The 17,426-nt window shown below is 46.9% G+C and overlaps 1 protein-coding gene across 9 annotated transcripts in view; it reads left to right on the top strand.

Annotated features, from left to right (window-relative positions):
• The window catches only part of Pcnt (pericentrin), a 104,587-nt gene that overhangs the window by 454 nt on the left and 86,707 nt on the right, over nucleotides 1–17,426 (top strand). For 5 of the 9 annotated variants that reach the window (XM_010636382.3, XM_010636383.3, XM_010636379.3 and 2 more), the window contains exons 1-10: nucleotides 48–217; nucleotides 1,996–2,208; nucleotides 7,506–7,574; nucleotides 8,001–8,256; nucleotides 10,137–10,192; nucleotides 11,231–11,405; nucleotides 12,221–12,357; nucleotides 15,008–15,119; nucleotides 16,014–16,257; nucleotides 16,650–16,737. In XM_010636382.3, the coding sequence (XP_010634684.1) occupies nucleotides 152–217; nucleotides 1,996–2,208; nucleotides 7,506–7,574; nucleotides 8,001–8,256; nucleotides 10,137–10,192; nucleotides 11,231–11,405; nucleotides 12,221–12,357; nucleotides 15,008–15,119; nucleotides 16,014–16,257; nucleotides 16,650–16,737 (1,416 nt within the window). In that variant the 5' untranslated portion in view covers nucleotides 48–151. Of the gene's footprint in view, nucleotides 1–47; nucleotides 218–1,995; nucleotides 2,209–7,505; nucleotides 7,575–8,000; nucleotides 8,257–10,136; nucleotides 10,193–11,230; nucleotides 11,406–12,220; nucleotides 12,358–15,007; nucleotides 15,120–16,013; nucleotides 16,258–16,649; nucleotides 16,738–17,426 lie in introns of those variants that run through there. The other 4 variants (XM_010636387.3, XM_010636386.3, XM_010636380.3 and 1 more) reach the window with 2 other exon arrangements.

Genomic DNA, 17,426 nt, shown 5'->3' with positions numbered 1-17,426 from the left:
GCGCTGTGGAGCTTCGGGGGCGGGACTGCACCTGCGCAGTGGGCTTGGTGTTGGCTGCATCTCGGCGTTGAGCGGTTTTGGATCCCCCGGGTCACTTGTCCTTCGTGCCTTTTAGAGTTGCATTTTCTTAGGAGTTCCAGGTCTTTCATCTATGAGAGATCCCTACGGTTTTCCTGGAGCTGCACCCACACGCTCCGCTCGGCTCTTCGGAGCTCAGGTCCTGGAGTTCGGTGTACTAGGGGTGCTCTTGTCACCTTCCTCTGACCTGATTTTTAAACTGAAGAAAAATTATTCTGTTTGGTACTCCCTATCCTGGAAGCAAGAGGGCGCGATTGAGAGAGAGAGAGAGAGAGACAGAGAGAGAGACAGAGAGATAGAGAGGCAGAGAGGCAGAGCTGGGGGCAGAGGGAGAAAGAGCGAGCCTGAGTGAGCGAGCGCCTGGGCACTGTGGCCTTGCTCACTGGCTGCAAGATCCCAGGAAGGTTCCTGCCGAGGACTAGCAATCTGCTGTATTGATTTTGTAGATCAGCTAGGGGGAGGCATTCAGAGCTCTTTCCTTGGGTCAACCTAGAGTCACTGCCTTACAGAAATATCCAGAGTACATAGTGATGGATGGGTATGATGGTGACAGGATAGCAGTGTCCCCTGGCAGGGCGACAGGCTGAGGACAGAGTGGCCTCGTTTCCGATGGCAGGTGTAAAGACAGGCTGGCTGCCTTGTTCTTCCCACACATACACAGACCAGGAGATGCAAATGAGTCTAGCCAGACCTTGGCACTTGGATTTGAGTAACTAGGCCCCGAGCCTGTGTGTGGTTTGTAAATAATAGAAGATGTGCTTGAGGGAGATGGAGGGTTGATGAGGAAGAGTCAAACACCACCAGTTGAGTGACAGCAAGACCCCAACGTGCAGCAGACGGGACCTCAGTCATAGGTGATAGGATTTGATGGAGGAGGGTCCTAAGATCAGTGAAAATGCAACATAGCCAGATTCAGTCTCAAAATAAAGAAAAAAAGGGTGGCAGACTAGGGTTATAGCTTAGTACCAAGGCTCTGGGTTCAGTCCCCAGTACCATACACATACAAGAGAAAAAGGAAATGGAATTGACTTTGAAGGCAGTGTCCTCCAGAGGTATTTTTCTCTGTCCGGGCACAGCTGTTTCTATGGCCGGGCACAGCTTTTTTTGGTCCAAAGAATTGTGCACTTCTGTTACTTGTACAAACCTTTGTCAAGCACATTTGCTTCTGTGGCTGTAGTTTTCATTTCAAGGAATAGACATACCTCTGTGAAAAGCTGGTGTTCAATCTCATACTTTGAATAAGGTTTTAATGGGAGATGGTGCATGAACAAGGTTGCAAAACCTTGTATTTGAGGGTCTGACAGAGCTAGGTTGTGCCTTCTGATGGGAGACAGTTCTGTGGAGGTCCCTGGTGCTTTGTTGAGCTGTGTCATGAAAAATAGAACATCTGATTCCATAAAGGAGATGTTAGATTGACCTGGCTTAATTAATTTTTTGCTATTTCTGTATCTTGTCTCAGAATCTATGGCTAGGAAGTTTTGGCTGGGTGATATATTTCCTTGATTAGGGGAAAATGGCAGGAAGGGAACAGTTTAACTTTTTATCCAATTTTAAGCTTTAACTATGCCTGATTAAGCTTTCAGCATTTTAAATAGATTTTTTTTTAAATTTATTTTTCTATAAACTGCCAAGGGTTAGAAAACCTATTTTGTCAACTAGCTATTTAGTTTTCTATTGCTTGTATGTAGGCATAGTTAACTTTTCTCACCAGTACTAATCTGGATATAATCCTGAACTTTTTGCCAGTGTCGTAGATGTCGAAGCAGTGTTTGGGGAAAGTGATCTGTTGGCCAAGTGTGGCTGAGTGGACCAACTGAGCCCAAGCCTCATGTTTCCCACAAGTCTGTTGACTTTGTGGTTTTGTTACTTTTTTCTCATTTACCTCTGTCTTTACTACTTCTCTGCATTTTTGCGCAGCTTGCTCACTTCCGACAGAGAAAAACAAAAGGTGACTGTGTGCATTCGAAGAAAAAGACGGCGAAGAGGAAGGGCCCGGCTGTCGATGCGGCTGTCCAGGAGGAGAGTCCGCTAGTCACCCAGGATGAAGGGCTCCTCCAAGGAAACGACATTTGCAAAAGCACAGCATGCAGCAGCAGCCCAGACAGGGCCCAAGGGGCCTCTGCAACTCAGGTAGATTTACCCAGCATCATGTTTTAACATTGTACCTCTACTTAATATTTACTAAAAGTAGTTTTTGCCTCTCTAAAGCAGGAAAAGAGGGTTTTATTTTAATTAACAAAAGGTAAGTACATATTTTATTGTCTTATGCTTAATAAATGTTCTATTTTTATTATAAGATTTTTTTTGTTTTGTTTTGTTACTGGGGATCAAACTCAGGACCTTGAATTTATGAGGCAGGTCACGGCACCACTGAGCCAAATCCCCTGCCCAAGATTTTAAGAAATTTTGCATTGATTGCTTTATAGGCAGGTGTCATTTTGGCAGGTGCCATTTTGGTGTAGAAGTTTTACAAGTGTGAGTTCTTGGTGGCTGAATCAGCCCCTTTACCAGGTGTTGGACATTTAAAACCTAACACCTCTTCACCTACTTTCAAATGCACTTGTCATTTTTGCCCATTGCCTGCTTTCTGAAGGAGTGGAGGTATTACAGAAAAGGTGTATTGGTAATGGAGCTGGCCTCTTGCTGCCCAGGGTCTATGAGTTGTGTGGGGTTCATCCTGTGGCAGGTGAGGCAGGTGAGTGGGTGTTGAGAGTGCTGACAGTGTGGTCCTCCTGACCTCCCTGGGGCCTCCAGACCTGCCCTTCAATGAACTCTCCTTGAGACTTCTCATGTGTATTTCCATGAGAACCTTGAGTCTCAAGTGTGCCTGCTGTGTGCAGTTCAGGGGAGCAGGTTTAAGTATTCGCTGGGATGAGCTGATAAACTAAATTTTCCTGAAACTGGAAAAGATTCTGGAGAGTACAGTTTGGCTTAAAATCATGACATGTCTGGCTTGCCTTATTGAAAAAATGTAACTACTGCCAATATATAAAATGTGTGAAATTCTACCTACAAATCTGGAATTTTGCTTCTTTTGAGTGATACAAAACCTTGCCATCATGGTGCCCTCTGTGCCTTGGAGTGTCTGGATCCCTCTGGTAGCCATGCCTGTGCTTTCCTGCACCCAGGTCACCATGCGCTCCCTGACCTGTGGGCCTGGCATTGGTTGTCAGTTGCCGTTCATCATTGTCCTCTCTGTGTCCCTCAAGGTAGGGCAGCTGTTTTCATTGGCCTTAGCTGGCTGAGAGTAGAAGCTGTGTTGACTTTTATTAATGATTATTTTTCCTGAATAATTATTACAGTAGTGTTGGCCAAGTGCTGATATTTTATGTCCATCACTCTTTCTGCCTGTGTCATGGAAAAGAGGAACAGTTGCTTCTCCCAGTTTGCTTATGTTTATTAGAATGGACTCATACTGGACACCGTATGGATATTTATTTTATGGGCTTTCTGTTTGTTTTGAGACAGGGTCTTACTATGTAGTTCAGGCTGGACTTGAACAAACTATGCAGCCCAGGCTGGCCTCAAACTTGCAAAGATCCTCCTGCCTCAGCCTGCCAAGTGGTGGGATTACAGGTGTGCATCACAATGCCTGTCATATTTTGTTTTTGAGATAGATTTTGGTATGTAGTCCAGGCTGGCCTTGAACTTGAGATTATCCTCTGTCATCCTTCCAAGTGCTGGGATTTCAGTTGTGTACCACCAGGCCCAGCTTTAGTTTTCGTTCTTTCAATGATAAACTGATTAAACACAACACATGCACTTAATTTACCTGTCTGAATTTATTTTTATTTATTCATTTATTTTTTTCATTTTATTTATTTATTTACTTACTTATTTTTGGAGACAGGGTCTCACTGTGTAATTCAGGCTGGCCTTGAATTCACAGTGTTGCACAGGCTGGCCTTGAATTCATTGTAGTCCTCCTGCCTCAGCCTTGTTGGTGCTGGGATTACAGGTGTGCACCACCATACCTAGCTTCCTAAGTCTGAATTTAATGAACACCTTCACTCTCTTGAACAATAAGTAAATGGGTGTTAAAATAGTTACATTCCATTTATAACCTCCTCAATTTACTTGTGTTATGTGGTTGAGTTTTCTTAACTAGCAGGGTGTGATGGTACATGCCTGTAGTCCCAGCACTAAGAAGGCTGAAGCAGAAGGATATGGTAAGTTCAGGGCCAGCTTGAGTTACGTAGTGAGTTCAAGGCCAATCCTGAACTACATAGTGAGACCCTGACACACACACACACACACACACACACACACTCACGTTTCTTAACCTCACAGTCCACCCATCCATCCAGCTGTCTCTTTCAGTGAGCTTTATTTTGGATTAGTTACAGGTATGTGGGAAAGGTGTGCAGATAGTTCACATGGTTCCCAGGTTCCCTCCCAGCTCTATTTAGTTATGTCTAACACAGTCATTGTATATCTGTCAAAATTAAGGTAGTAACTAGGTGTGGTGGCACAGGCCTATAATTTTAGCATCACAAGTTTGAGTTTGGCCTGGGCAATTTAACAAGATCCTGTCTCAAAATAAAACATAAATTTAAAAGGGTAGGGGCTGGGGTGTAGCTAACTGTGAAGGCCCTGCATTCCCTTGTACAGGTTGATGATGGTGAGGACCAAGATACTGACTTGGCTGTGTTTTGCCGTTAAGTAAATACAGACTTTATCTAGATTATATCGTTGTTTTGGCTAATATTCTTTTTCTTTGTGTCTGATGGGTGTTTCAGAAATAATCCCTTGCTTAAACTTGTTTTGAGTCATTTCTTTCCTCGGGACCCCTGAATTCTGATGTGTGTGGTCTGTAAACAGTGGCAGGGCCTCAGTTTCAGTTTGTCAGAAGAGATGAACTTGATTTGCCCTGCCACCCCTACCCCCTTGGAGCCTAGTAAGCTTCTTTGATTCCTCCATCCCACTGCTCCTCCTGGGGCCTGGCTTGTTCAGAGTTTTCATTTCTTTTTTTGTGTGTGTGTGGTGTTGCTGTGTTGGGCATCAAAGCCAGGGATGCCATATCACAGGTTATATCTCTAGCTATTTTTTTTCTTTGAGACAAGCTCTCCCTAAATTTCATCACCACCCTGAGCTCAGAGATTTCACTTCTTTAGTGCACATTGTGGTTCGGAATCCTGTGAGAGCCCAGATGTCTGTGTGCCTCTTGTTCTTGTGGCTAAAGGTTCCTATGCAATGTATGTAGAGCCCCTCTAGAAGATCACAGGTCATTTCCACTAGGTTAGGGTTAGTGCCAGCAGTTCTAGAAGCTTGAACATTATGTCTGCATGCTTAGGTCTGGACCTTCTGTTACCTTTCCTGTTGAAACAGCTATTTCCAGATGTTGTCCTCATGGACAACAAGTGCCTGTGTGCATGTTTCCTTTTTTTTTTTGGTACCAGGGACCAAACTTGGGTCCTTGTGCCTGCAAGAAGGTGGCAGAACCACTGAGCTAAATCCTCGGCCCTGTGTGCACATTTTCTTGAGTGCGACTAATGTGTTGTGCATCTGGTGGCAGGTAGGTGGGTGGGTGGATAGGTGCTGGGCCTTGAGACAACGCAATCTGCATCTGGTTCCTGGTGGGAGCCACAGCAGCAAGACCATTATGGATGTGTGTGGCCTCTGCTGTGCTTGGGAAAGAGGTTTGGTGTGGAAAGGCCTCTAGAGGAGCCAGACTGAGGAGGCAGGCCAGGTGAGTTGTTGGACCCATAGCCTGCAGGGATTGACCTTGGGCAGCTGCAACACTTAGGGCATCAAAGTCATGAACCGTGGGGGGAACAAGTCAGCTGTTCTTGTGGGATTGCAGAGACAAAGGATGGGACCTACCATGGCTTGGGAGTGCTGTTTACCAAAGCAGGGAATGCTGGAAGAGCACAAAGTTTGAGGGGATCTTGTCACACTCCCTTAAGCTCCTCAGGTTGCTTGCCTTCAGGTTCATGTGAGCCTCTTTGTCAGGTACCTGAGAATGTTTTTTTAGCCTCTATGACCGCATCAAGCCTTCCATCCCAAGTGGAGTTCCTCCACTTTGGGCAGGAAGTTGAACTTTGTTCCAGCCATTGAATGTGAAGTGAAATACTCCTTGGACAAGCATATCACCTGGATCACAGTGAGAGGTGTGGCTAGAAGATGGGCTGAGGGGCAGAGGCTGCAGGGAGAACAGACAATTGTCCCAGAGAAGAGACACAGGAGCTTGTGGGGATCCTGCTAAGGAACAGACAGGCCTACAGCTTTTCTTCCTACTTGGAATTATGGCTTGTGAAGCAAGCCTGGAGGGGGTAATATCAGGGCTCTTAACAAATGTTGCCACAATAGTGCCTGGTTTGTCCATTTATGCCTCACTGGGCTGTTTCCCTCTTTCAGCATTTAAGACTGCTGTAGCTTTTGTGCGGTTTTTGTGAGGCCCAGTTTTTTGTCAAGCTGAGGGTAGGGTGCATGCTTAGCTTCTATTTCTGGGGCTTCTAACTATAAGCCATTTCAACATGTTGAATGTTTTTCCGTAATTCTTTTTTTGAAATGAAATTCACCACTTAGAGCATGGGTCCCAGTGGCTATTTGGACACTCACAGTGCTGCTCACTACCTCCTTCATTTGGCTCCACACACATTCATTGCCCTGAAGGGAACCTACACACACTGGCAGCTGTCTCCACCTCCCCAGGCCCTGACCACATTTTGTCTGTTCTCTCTCTGTAGATTTGCCTGCTCTGGACATGTCATAGAAATGATATCACAGTATATGTAGCGTTTTGTGACTAGCTTTCAATTAGCATGTCATTATGGATCATTCATGTTGTAGTGTGTTCTTTTCTTGGGGCTGAATGCTAATTCATTGTCTGAATACTTGGCCATTTAATATCCACAGATTTGAACCAAAGGCAGATTGAAAATATTTGGAGAAATGTCACATATATACTGAACATGAGCAGACCTTTTTTTAATCATTATCCCCTAGACCAGTGGTGGTCAACCTATGGCATGTGTGCTTTAGCGGGCTGTTTGTTATCATTGAAAGCTCTAAAATGTTTACCATTACTGCCCTAGACAATATGTGGTAACAACTATTTATATGCTTTTTGTATTGTGTTGGCATTACACAGCCTGGAGATGATTTAGTCTATGGATAGCTATACATACGTTATCTACAAATCATGTGTTACCTTATATAAGGGACTTGAACAGTCAGGGAAAATCCCTGGGGGTCTTGGAACCTGTCCCCTGCGGATGCCACAGGATGACTGTGTGCCACATTTTTTTGTGCATTCATGTATCATTGCTGCTGTTTTCCTCTTTTAGCAGTTGTTGATAGTATTGCTGTGGACTTCTGTGCAGTTTTTGTGAGGATATAGGTTTTCTGTTCTCTGATGTATCACAGTTACCTCCTAGTGATTGCCCCCTATAAAATTCCTGGACCATGTTGCTTTCTTTTTCCAGGAGCAAGATCAAGCCTGTGAATCGATGTGTACACCCGCAGATGAGGCTGGCCTGCGGCAGCAGCCTCAGGTGACTGCATGGCCCTGCCTGGGCTCTGAGCCTTTACCCATTTATGGCATGGGCTTTGCCATTCCCACCCAGGCACAGTGGGTCTTGGGTGCTGTGAGGGCTTCAGAGTGGATGGGGTGCCACAGCTTCTTATCTCCTCTTCTATGTTTGTTTCTGTGTTTGTTGAGTGGACTCCCTCCCTGGGACAGGTAGAAAGACAGGTAGATGCATGGGGATGAGAGTCTGGCACCTGCCAGGCCATAGGGGTGGCTGCTGGTGGGAGGCCCAGCCAGGGGACACATGCTAGCTACAGCATGGGGACGTGCTAGTGTAGATGGTGGGAGGCATCCTCCCAAGTCACATGCTTTCCCTCCTTGTCTCTTTCTGGTTTATGCCTCTTGGTATCATCTCAGTGCCCTGGTGTCAGCAGTGTCTCTCTGCCTGCAGGGAGCTCACAGCCTTGAGTTGGAAGCCCTGCGCCTGAGCCTGAACAACATGCACACTGCACAGCTGGAGCTGACACAAGCCAATCTGCAGAAGGAGAAGGAGACAGCGCTGACTGAGCTGCGGGAGATGCTCAATAGTCGGCGTGCACAGGAGCTGGCTCTTCTGCAGAGCAGGCAGCAGAGTGAGCTGGTGCTGATCCAGGAGCAGCACACCCGCGAGAAGGAAGCCATGGCACGCCGCTGTGGGCAGGAGATGGGTACAGTGGGGGTCCTGGGCAGGAGATGGTATCACATATGCGGGTGTGGCTGAGCTAGCAACCAGATCTCACAAGGACTTCTTTGAGAAGCTGGCCTGCTTGTTTTCTATATCACTTGCCCCTGTTTGTTTGATACATGGTCTGCTCCTGCCCCTTGGAGTCTGTGATGCCAGCCCCAGCCCTTCTGTTTGGGCAGGTTCCTGACATGTGTCGGGATCCAGGTATTTTTGTGTACACAAGGAAGTGCAGCTGGGTTTTCCAGGCTGCAGCTGGATTCAGGCTGGTGGCACTCTGTTTACTCAGACCCTGGCTTTGCCCCTTCCTTGCCCCATTTCAGTCTCTGAAGGATTTGTATTAATTTTTTAGAACATTTGGTGGAGTTTCTCCACCACCAGCATCTTGATAGAACCTGCCTGTCTGTAGGTTTACCCAGATGGTTGTGGACCACAGACCTGTCCTGTGCTTGGTGGGCTGTGCCTTTTCTATTTGTGCCACCTGCTGCCGATCTGGGCACTTTTTAAATTTGGTAATTCTTGGCCTAAACTGACCTGTTTATTTATAGTTAATATATGCTTTTATGTTTTGTTTTTAGTAGCTTTTCATGATATTTTTTTTGTTAGTTACTATCTTTGTGTGCATCTTTTAAAAAGTAACAGTTTTATGGAGATATAATTCATATAACACACAATCTGCTCATTCAGAAAGTACAGATTGGTGGCTTTGGCAAATTTGCCACATGATATAGCCATCCCCACAGTCAAAGTTTAGTGTGCTGTGACCCAGCGAGAGCCTGTACACTTGGTGAGTGGCTGCCTCCTGCGTGCTGCTTGTGTCCACAGCATTCCACCTGTGCTGTAGTGGAAAACTCTCTGCTCCTGGCAGCTCTCCCTGCACCCTAGTTTTCCTAGTTCCTTGTGATGTACTTTTGTGTTGCCTCAGTCAGTTTCAAGCAAACACAGAGGTATATTTTTATTTTGCTTCCTCTTTTTTCTTTTTTGTACCGGGGATCAAACTCAGGACCTTGTGCTTGAGAGGCAGGTGCTGTACCACCAAGCTAAATCCCCAGCCCTTCTTTTTTCTTTTAGTATAAAATGTGGTTTGTCTTTTGCTCCTTTTTTGTGCTGTTTTTCTCTTTGTCATCTCAGTCTGCCTCTCCTCTGGCTCCTGTTTCTTCCATGGCTGGGGCTAGGTTGTTAGTGGCTTTCCAGTGGCATGTGGCCCTCAGAAGCTGGATTTCTGGCCCTTTGGTGCCTTCATGGCAACATCTTACATGCAGCAACTTCTCAGCCCTGTTCTCTGCTGCTGGAGGCCTCATCACCAAAGTCTCTAGCTGTAAACCTTACTCTTGTGTCCATGTGATGGAGTCTACCTCTGCCCCAGAACCTGCTTCTTCAGCCCTTCCCTTCGTGGCCTGGTGCCTGGCCCCTGGTTTATCTGTAGAGGCTCTTGATGCTGAGGTGCTGCTGGCACGTCCTTCTTGAGCTCTTTCTCAGGCAGGAGGTGTGGGGCCTAGGATGGCCTCCTGCATCTCAAATCCCAGCACTTTGTTTGGGCATGGACACTGTGGGTGCCTATGCTGAAGGGCCAGTGGTTCCTTTGCTAGAACTTTTATGTAGGGTTCAAGATTTCAGTGATGGGGATCCCAGGAAATGACCGCTTTCTGCTCTCCTGGGAGGTCCTGTGTGGCTAGAAATCTTGGTGTCCTTTGTTTTGGCCAGAATATAGTTTGTTAGTTAAACCAGACATCTTTCTGCCTTATCACTGGCAAGTGTCCACAGAGTGGCCAGAAGATGCCAGACCTGTTTTGTCTCCTGGGTGATGGAGACATGGAGAAGATTGAGGGTTGGCAGGATGAATGGCTTCTTATGTTTGTTTTGCAGCTGAGTTGAAGGAGAAGTTGAGATTAGAAGTGGAGAAAAATGCCCAGATGATAGAGGTATGTATCATTGATTAGAATTGCAGTTGTGGGCCGGGTGTGGTGGTGCGCGCCTTTAATCCCAGCATGCGAGAGGCTGAGGCAGGAGGATTGCCTGGGCTACATAGTGAGTTCCAGGTCAGTCTCAACTACATAGTGAGACCCTGTCTCAAAAAAAAAAAGAATTGCAGTTCTGTGGGCCGTGCATTTAGCTCAGTGTTTCCTCTGCCTGCCTCACAAGCTGCAAGGACCTGAGTTTGATCCCCAGTATCAAAAAAAAAGAATTGCAGTTCTGTGGATACATTGTTTTCCTTTGTCTCTACACCCCACTGTGTCACAAGCAAATTTTGGTGGAAATTATTAGGATGTGTTGGTGAAAGATAAGTTGTTCTCCTTTGTGGCAAGTTTGTGTTTGCCAACAGATTTATTTCCTGTTGGTTTCTGTTCTGGATGCTGCCTGTCCTCAGGGACTATGTTCTGTAGAGGGAGGTGGATATAGCCATGGTATCAGGGTGGGGTGGGGTAGGTGTCCCTGGACATCCAGAGGGATTGTATGGTGGGGTAGGTGGCCCCCAGCTGTAGTCAGTAGGGGCTTCTTCTGAGTAAGGTGTCCTGGCTGCTTTCAGACATTGGCCAAGTGCAGAGGGGTTCATGCTTCAACATCCTACCCTTCTCGAACCTGGAGAGTGGAGATTTGTTTCTTAGGATGCATGGAACAGAACCCAGCCCCGGGCAGAGGTTGGCAAAGTTACCATTGCCTCTGGGTCTTAATGTAGCTGGCTTTGTGAGTCTTTGAGAGTGGCTGTTGGATATACTTTGCATTTAGAGACTAGTTAGAGAAACAAGTGGCATCCTCTCTGGCTGCTTGCTTTGTGGATGCTTCTCTGTTGTCTTTTCAGCAGTTGGTGGAGGGATTGACAGGCTATCAAGAGCCTTTTCCCCATAATGGCAGTTCAGTCCAGGGGCCATGGCTGCCTGCTCTTGATCTTGACAGTGAGATTAAAATTTCCATACAGCAGATAACCAGTGGTTGACTATACTCTTTTTCTCTTAAATTAGACCCTAAAGCAAGACTGGGAATCTGAAAGAGAGTTATACTTGGAAAATCTCCGCAAAGAATTATCTGCAAAGCACCAGTCAGAAATGGAGGATTTGCAAAACCAGTTTCAGAAAGAATTGTCAGAACAGAGAGCTGAGTTGGAGAAGGTTTTTCAAGGCAAAACTCAAGCTGAAGGTGAGCATGTAGCTTGAATAGGTCTGGAAGGGGCTGTGCCTTTCTTTGTGATTCCAGAACAAAGACCTGGTAGCTCCCGCTATGCTTTCCAACCCAGGTAACTGGGTGCCAAAAAACCATGTTAGACAGGCTGGGTGCTTGCTCTGTGTTGGCTGCACACTTCTCAAAGTCCCTAAACCTTCTTGACCTTTGTTTCAAAGATGTCTTTTGGCTGGGCATGGTGGCGCATGTCTGTAATCTCAGCACTCGGGAGGCTGAGGCAGAAGGATCACTGAGTTTGATACCAGCCTGGGCTACAAAGTGAGTTCCATGTCAGTCTCAACTGCCTAGTAAGACCCTGTCTCAAAAAACAAAAAAACCAAACAAACAAAGATATCTTTTGCACGTTTAGTTCCCGAATTACTCCCGAAACAGTGGCATGGGATTGTTTTTTTTTAACCTGGGAATCCAACTCTGGTCCTTGCACTTGTGAGGCAGGCAGCAGCACCACTGAGCTAAATCCCCAGCCAGGGATTGCTTACTTCTAATTCTCTACTGCTCTGTGCCACATGGTGACCCTTGTGGTCAGGTGATGCTGTCTGCATGTTGCTGTGACATCTCTGCCTTCTCTGGGGGATAGCAGGGTAGTCTTGAGATGAGGTCCAGACAGAGCCCACTGGCTGTGGTTTATCTCTGCTCTTCTGGCTGTGTCTGTGGTGACGCACCATCAACATGTGAGCTGTGGCCATCACATATGTGGTGATGTGCTGTCCAGTGTTGCTGCAGGGAGGAAGTGTTATTTGTTGTAAACCAGGTGAAATTGTGCTGCTTTCCAGTGTCGCTTAAGAGCTTGGAGGCTCAGCATCAGGCAGCAGTCAGGAAGGTACGTGAGGATCTGCAGTTGGAGCACTGCCAGTATTTAGAAAACTTGGAGCTGAAGTTCAGAGAAAAGGAAAAAGAAAAGCAGCTGGAGGTAAGAGTTTGCTTGTTTGCTTATTTATTTATTCTGGTACTGGAGATTGAACTAGGGTCTTCACACTGATCTACATCCTCAGCTCTTTTATTTTGAGGCAGGGAACTTGTGATTCTCATGTTTCAGCCTCCTAGAGTGCTGGGGTTACAGGTGTGTGCTCTTGTGCCCAGCTGAGCTTACTTATTTTTAAGTATTTCATGTATTAGACAAGTTTTAAGAGATTTTGGAACTGGACCACTTTGTATTATTTGCTAAAACCAAAGTACTAAATTTATTATTTGGTAAAAGCCTGTGAAGGGACAGAGTCTGTGAGGGTCATGTAGTGATTATGTTCTCTTGTGCTCAGAAAGTATAAATTTTTTACAATTATTCCTGAGACATTTACAAAAATCCCAAACACTAGAAGTGTAGGGCCACATTCTTTTGACTATAATTGTTTTTTGTTCTGGGCATTGGACTCAGGACCTTGCACTTCCAGAGACAGTTGGCGAAACCACTGAGCTAAATCTCCAGCCCAGATTTCTGCTGTTTTGATACCCTTTTCTAGTGAAATATATCAAATGTAGGAGATGTGGTCAGATCCTATTCAGAAACCTGAAGTGAGCCAGGCGTGGTGGCACACACCTGTAACCCTAGCACTCTGGAGGCTGAGGCAGGAGAATCGCTGTGAGTTCAAGACCAGCCTGGGCTACATAGTGTTCCAGGTCATCCCTAGCACTCTGGAGGCTGAGGCAGGAGAATCGCTGTGAGTTCAAGACCAGCCTGGGCTACATAGTGAATTCCAGGTCAGTCTCAACTACATAGTGAGACCCTGTCTCAAAAAAAACCAAAAAGAAAAAAAAAAACAAACCTGAAGTGCTTTTATTACTAAATCTAAGAATGAAGCAGTGGTATGCACAGAGATTTAAAGACCTGAGAAGATGCAGTGTCAGTCCCTGGCTGGCCCATCCTCCCTTCCACATGGTCTTTTCCTGGACCTTGCCAGGCTATTTTGGGGTGGGAGGTATAGAGCTGGTGAGCACTGTATGGTCCTGATGCCCACCAAATGCATGGCCAGTGCCACCCTCACTTCAGGCTGGAGCTCAAAGAGGCCACACCCCACCATGGTTTACCAGTCCCCCAGGAGTTGAACTGGGAGACTTGTGCTTCAGCCTGGCCCTACTGGCCCACCCTGTGGCCCTGCATTGGAGCTTTCCCTATTAACTGTCAGGACACATTCTTACTCAGTGGCATAAATGGATTTGTGCAGGGAACTGTGAAAGAAAAATCCCAAGTTCCTGAAGGGAAAAGTAAAGGTCCAGCCCTATACAATGAGATAACACTTTTAAACACAATGACCTTTTTCCTCCTTTCATTGTGTGTTGACAAGTTCTCATGACAGTGCTAGAATTGGCCACTCTGGTTGCTGCTGGGAGAAGATCCTGAAAGGCCTAGCCATGAGGGACACTCATAGGGAGCACTGATAGCCTACCTCAAGGGTCCTTCTTGGCTAGTGCTGGTGGTAGCCTCATTCCTGACTGCTGAGAAGGAGTCCTTTGATGGGGCCAGCCCACCAGCTTCCATTGTGTGGTTCTCAAGGTGCTTCCTATCAGAGGTGGTCTGCTTCTTTAACAGAAGAGTGTGGGAAATAGGAGCCTCCTTTTGCAAGTGATGGCTGCTGCAGGCTAATCCCAGCACTACCCTGCATGCCCTTCATTAGTGTCCCCAACCATACTTGAGCCTGGAGGTGGCTTGTGAATGTGACCTTTCGCAGGTGGGCCACATGCAAAAACAGCACTGGGGTGGCGTGTGGCAGTGAGCAGGCAGCTGTGCTGCTCTCTAGGCATGGCCCATGCTGATGTTTTATTGTAAATAGCCAAGCCCAGAAGGTACTGTTTTTTGTCTTGTTTTGTTAGTGTTTGGTTTTTGTTTTTGTTTTTTTGATACCAGGGATCGAACTTGGGTCCTTGTGCTTACGAGGCAGGTGGCAAAACCACTGAGCTAAATCCCGAGCCCATAGTTTGGTTTTTTTGAGACACAGTAACACTACAATATATAGTTCAAGTTGGCTTTGAACTCATTATGTAGCCCATGCTGGCCTGGAACTCAGAAGTACTTCTGCCTCTGTCTCCTGAGTGTCAAGATTACAGGTGGTGCACCACCACATCTGGGATCCTTTTTTTTTTTTTTTAGATTGGGACTTGCTGTGTTACCTAGGCTGGTTTCAGACTCCTAGGCACAAGCAGTCCTCTCTCAGCCTCCTGGGGGAGCTGGGACCACAGGTGCATGCCACCATGCCTTGGTAACTTGTTTATTTTCTAAATTTTTTTTAGGTTTTTGAGACAGGGTCTCACTATGTAGTTGAGACTGACCTGGAACTCACTATGTAGCCCAGGCTGGTCTGGAACTTGGTAACTCATTTGAAGTGGCAGTAACTGACCTTGGCCTCGCTTGGGTCAGCTGTGGTGATTGCTTTGTTCTGGTTGCTACTGTTCTGATTTCTGAGCTGCTGGTTTGGGATGTGTGGTTGGACTGCATGCATGCTGACTTGTATCTGTCAGATGCTGGCCCTGAAGTATTGATAGGTAACATAAATAGAATCACAGAACATGCAGCACTGCCTTGAGGGGAAGCTCTGGGGGTCTCCATGTGATGCCTTCCTTTCCCATAGTTTGAGAATCTTCAAGCATCCTATGAAGACCTAAAGGCTCAGTCACAAGAAGAAATTAGGCGCTTGTGGTCTCAGCTTGAGTCTGTGAGAACCAGCAGAGAGGAGCTACACGGTAAGGACTATGTGTGAGGAATTCATATCATCCAAGCTAAGGTGGTGTGGGTTTTTGTTTTGTTCTACTTTTGTGGTGCTGGGGATGAAACTCAGGGCTTTGTGCATGTGTGGCAAATGCTGAACCACTGAGCCATATATCCAGCCTCAATTTGACCTCTCAGCCCTGAGCTCTGTCCATATCCAGATGTGGCAGGCAGGTGTGCTGGTCTTTTCTTAGGATCTGTCTGTCGTAACTGGAAACTGCAGAGTGAGGGACTGATGGGCTAGAGGCAGAGCTGCTCCTACTGCTGCTCTGGCCTGTTGCACTTGGGTCTTCATCCCCACCTGATGACCCAGACAGGAAGCTCTGACCTAGAACCTCTGGGGCAGTGGCCCACTCCTTACACATCACTAGGTGTTAATCATTGTAGGCCAGCTGGCAGCACTTTGCCAGAAGGGCTTGTGTAGTCACTTTTCTGTTGCTGTGTGGCAAATTGTCACAGACTTAGCCTAAAAACAATTTTGAGCTCACAAGTCTGAGGGGTGTGTCTGGGTTCTCTAACCAGGTTCTGCCCTGTAGCGGAGATCCAGGTGTAGGTGGCTGTGTGCTGCCCTGAATCCACTTCCAGGGTGGTTGGGATTGTGGCAAGATCTAGTTTCTGGGTGCTGTAGAATCAGCCCCTTGCTTCCTTTCTGGCCTCAGCTGGGCCTGCACTTGTGCTGCATTGAGATACTCTCTCAGGTGCTCTGGCTGGAGAAAGCTCTGGCTGAGGGGCCAATCAGGTACTGAGCACAGGAAGGGAACTCACAGGTTCCAGGACTGGGGCTCTTACTGGAATCTGCACAGCCCTCCCCATCTCCTGGGTTTGAAAGTGTTTCACTATGGATGATTGAGTGCTTCATCCTGTTGAAGAGCCATGGCCTCCTCCCCTGGCTGGAGCCCTGCGCCTGGAGCAGCTGGAACATCTTCGGCAGGAATTTGCACAGCAACAGCAACAAGATAGAGCCCAGCACGAGTCTGAACTGGAGCAGTTGAGGGTCTATTTTGAGAATAAGTTGAGAGATGCTGAGAAGACTTACCAAGAGGACCTGAGCCTGTTCCAGCGGCGGCTGCAGGAGGCCAAGGAAGATTCTCTCCTGGGGTCTGTGGAAATTAGGTAAAGGAAACAGCTGTTGTCTTGAGTGGGTTTCTGAAATGCGGGTGCCTTGTACTGAGAGTGCATCTCATTATATGATCTTGTGCCAGTGGAAACCAGTAGACTTTGGTGTTACAAGATGCTCTATGGAAACTAGATGATGCTAACCCAGGATCTGGTGTACTCTGTGTGTTCCTGCTGAGCTGCTGGTGTGTGGGCCCTGTGGCAGGCACCCTGTTGTCTGTCTCAGTCATCTGTGCCGTGATGAGGCTGAGCACAATACAGACCTGGGGTCATCCTGTCCTTAACGGGAATGACTTAGCCTGGTCTGTGCTCTTTGTGGTAGGCCTGGGGTAGAGTGGGCATGATGGAAAGGACACACATAAAGTTTCTAAACCTGTTTTCTCTCTTAGTTCTTCCTGTCCATTTTTAGAAGACACATCTGGCAGGGAAGGAAAAGAACACCCTGATCAACTTGACCTTCACCTTGAGCAACAGGAGGTGATTGATTTTTTTGATATGAGGAAGGATTAATTTAGAAATGGGCTGTCCATCACACATGTCCATCCTTCTCACTGATGTGTCATGTAGTTGTGCTTTTCCATCTCAGAAATTCCTATGGATTTCACAACCATCCTGGCTTAACTGTGGGTCCTAGGCAGTCAGGAGAAGGGTGCCACATCCTTGTCCACTTAACCCTGTTGCCATGGCTGTCAGCGAGTCTCCTCTCTGCCCGCACCCTTCTGTAACATATACTTATGTGAGACTTGGTTCTGACAGTCCTCAAAGTGTGAGCTGTGTCCTGCCTTAAGTTACGTGTGGATTTGTTTTCATTGGCTTTTGTATTTCTTCTTTCTTGAATTGGCCTCCATGCCTTTGATTTCTGTCATTTTAAGCATCTGTGGAATAGCACTGTCCAGACAGCTTCCTGGGATGATGGACAGTGTAGTGGCCACCAGCACATGTACTTGTTAAGCACTTGCTGGGGACTGGTGTGATGGTCATTTGGTGAAATGCCAGCAGCCCCTGGGCCCTGCCCTCCTGGGCAGCACAGCCCTCGGCCTGGTACTAGGGACTGTGTACAGAAGCATTCTACTTCCCCGGGCACCAACTTTGTCCTGATCAGCTGCTGCTCTTGATCATTGAGATAGTATTGGTTGGTTTGGGCTGCTGGGCCCAACCACACAGCT

Source organism: Fukomys damarensis, unplaced genomic scaffold (assembly GCF_012274545.1).
Source record: "Fukomys damarensis isolate Sample0158 unplaced genomic scaffold, DMR_v1.0_HiC HiC_scaffold_24, whole genome shotgun sequence".
Lineage (NCBI taxonomy): Eukaryota > Metazoa > Chordata > Mammalia > Rodentia > Bathyergidae > Fukomys > Fukomys damarensis.
Note: the sequence above shows the minus strand (reverse complement) of the source record. Positions and strands in the feature narration are given on the sequence as shown.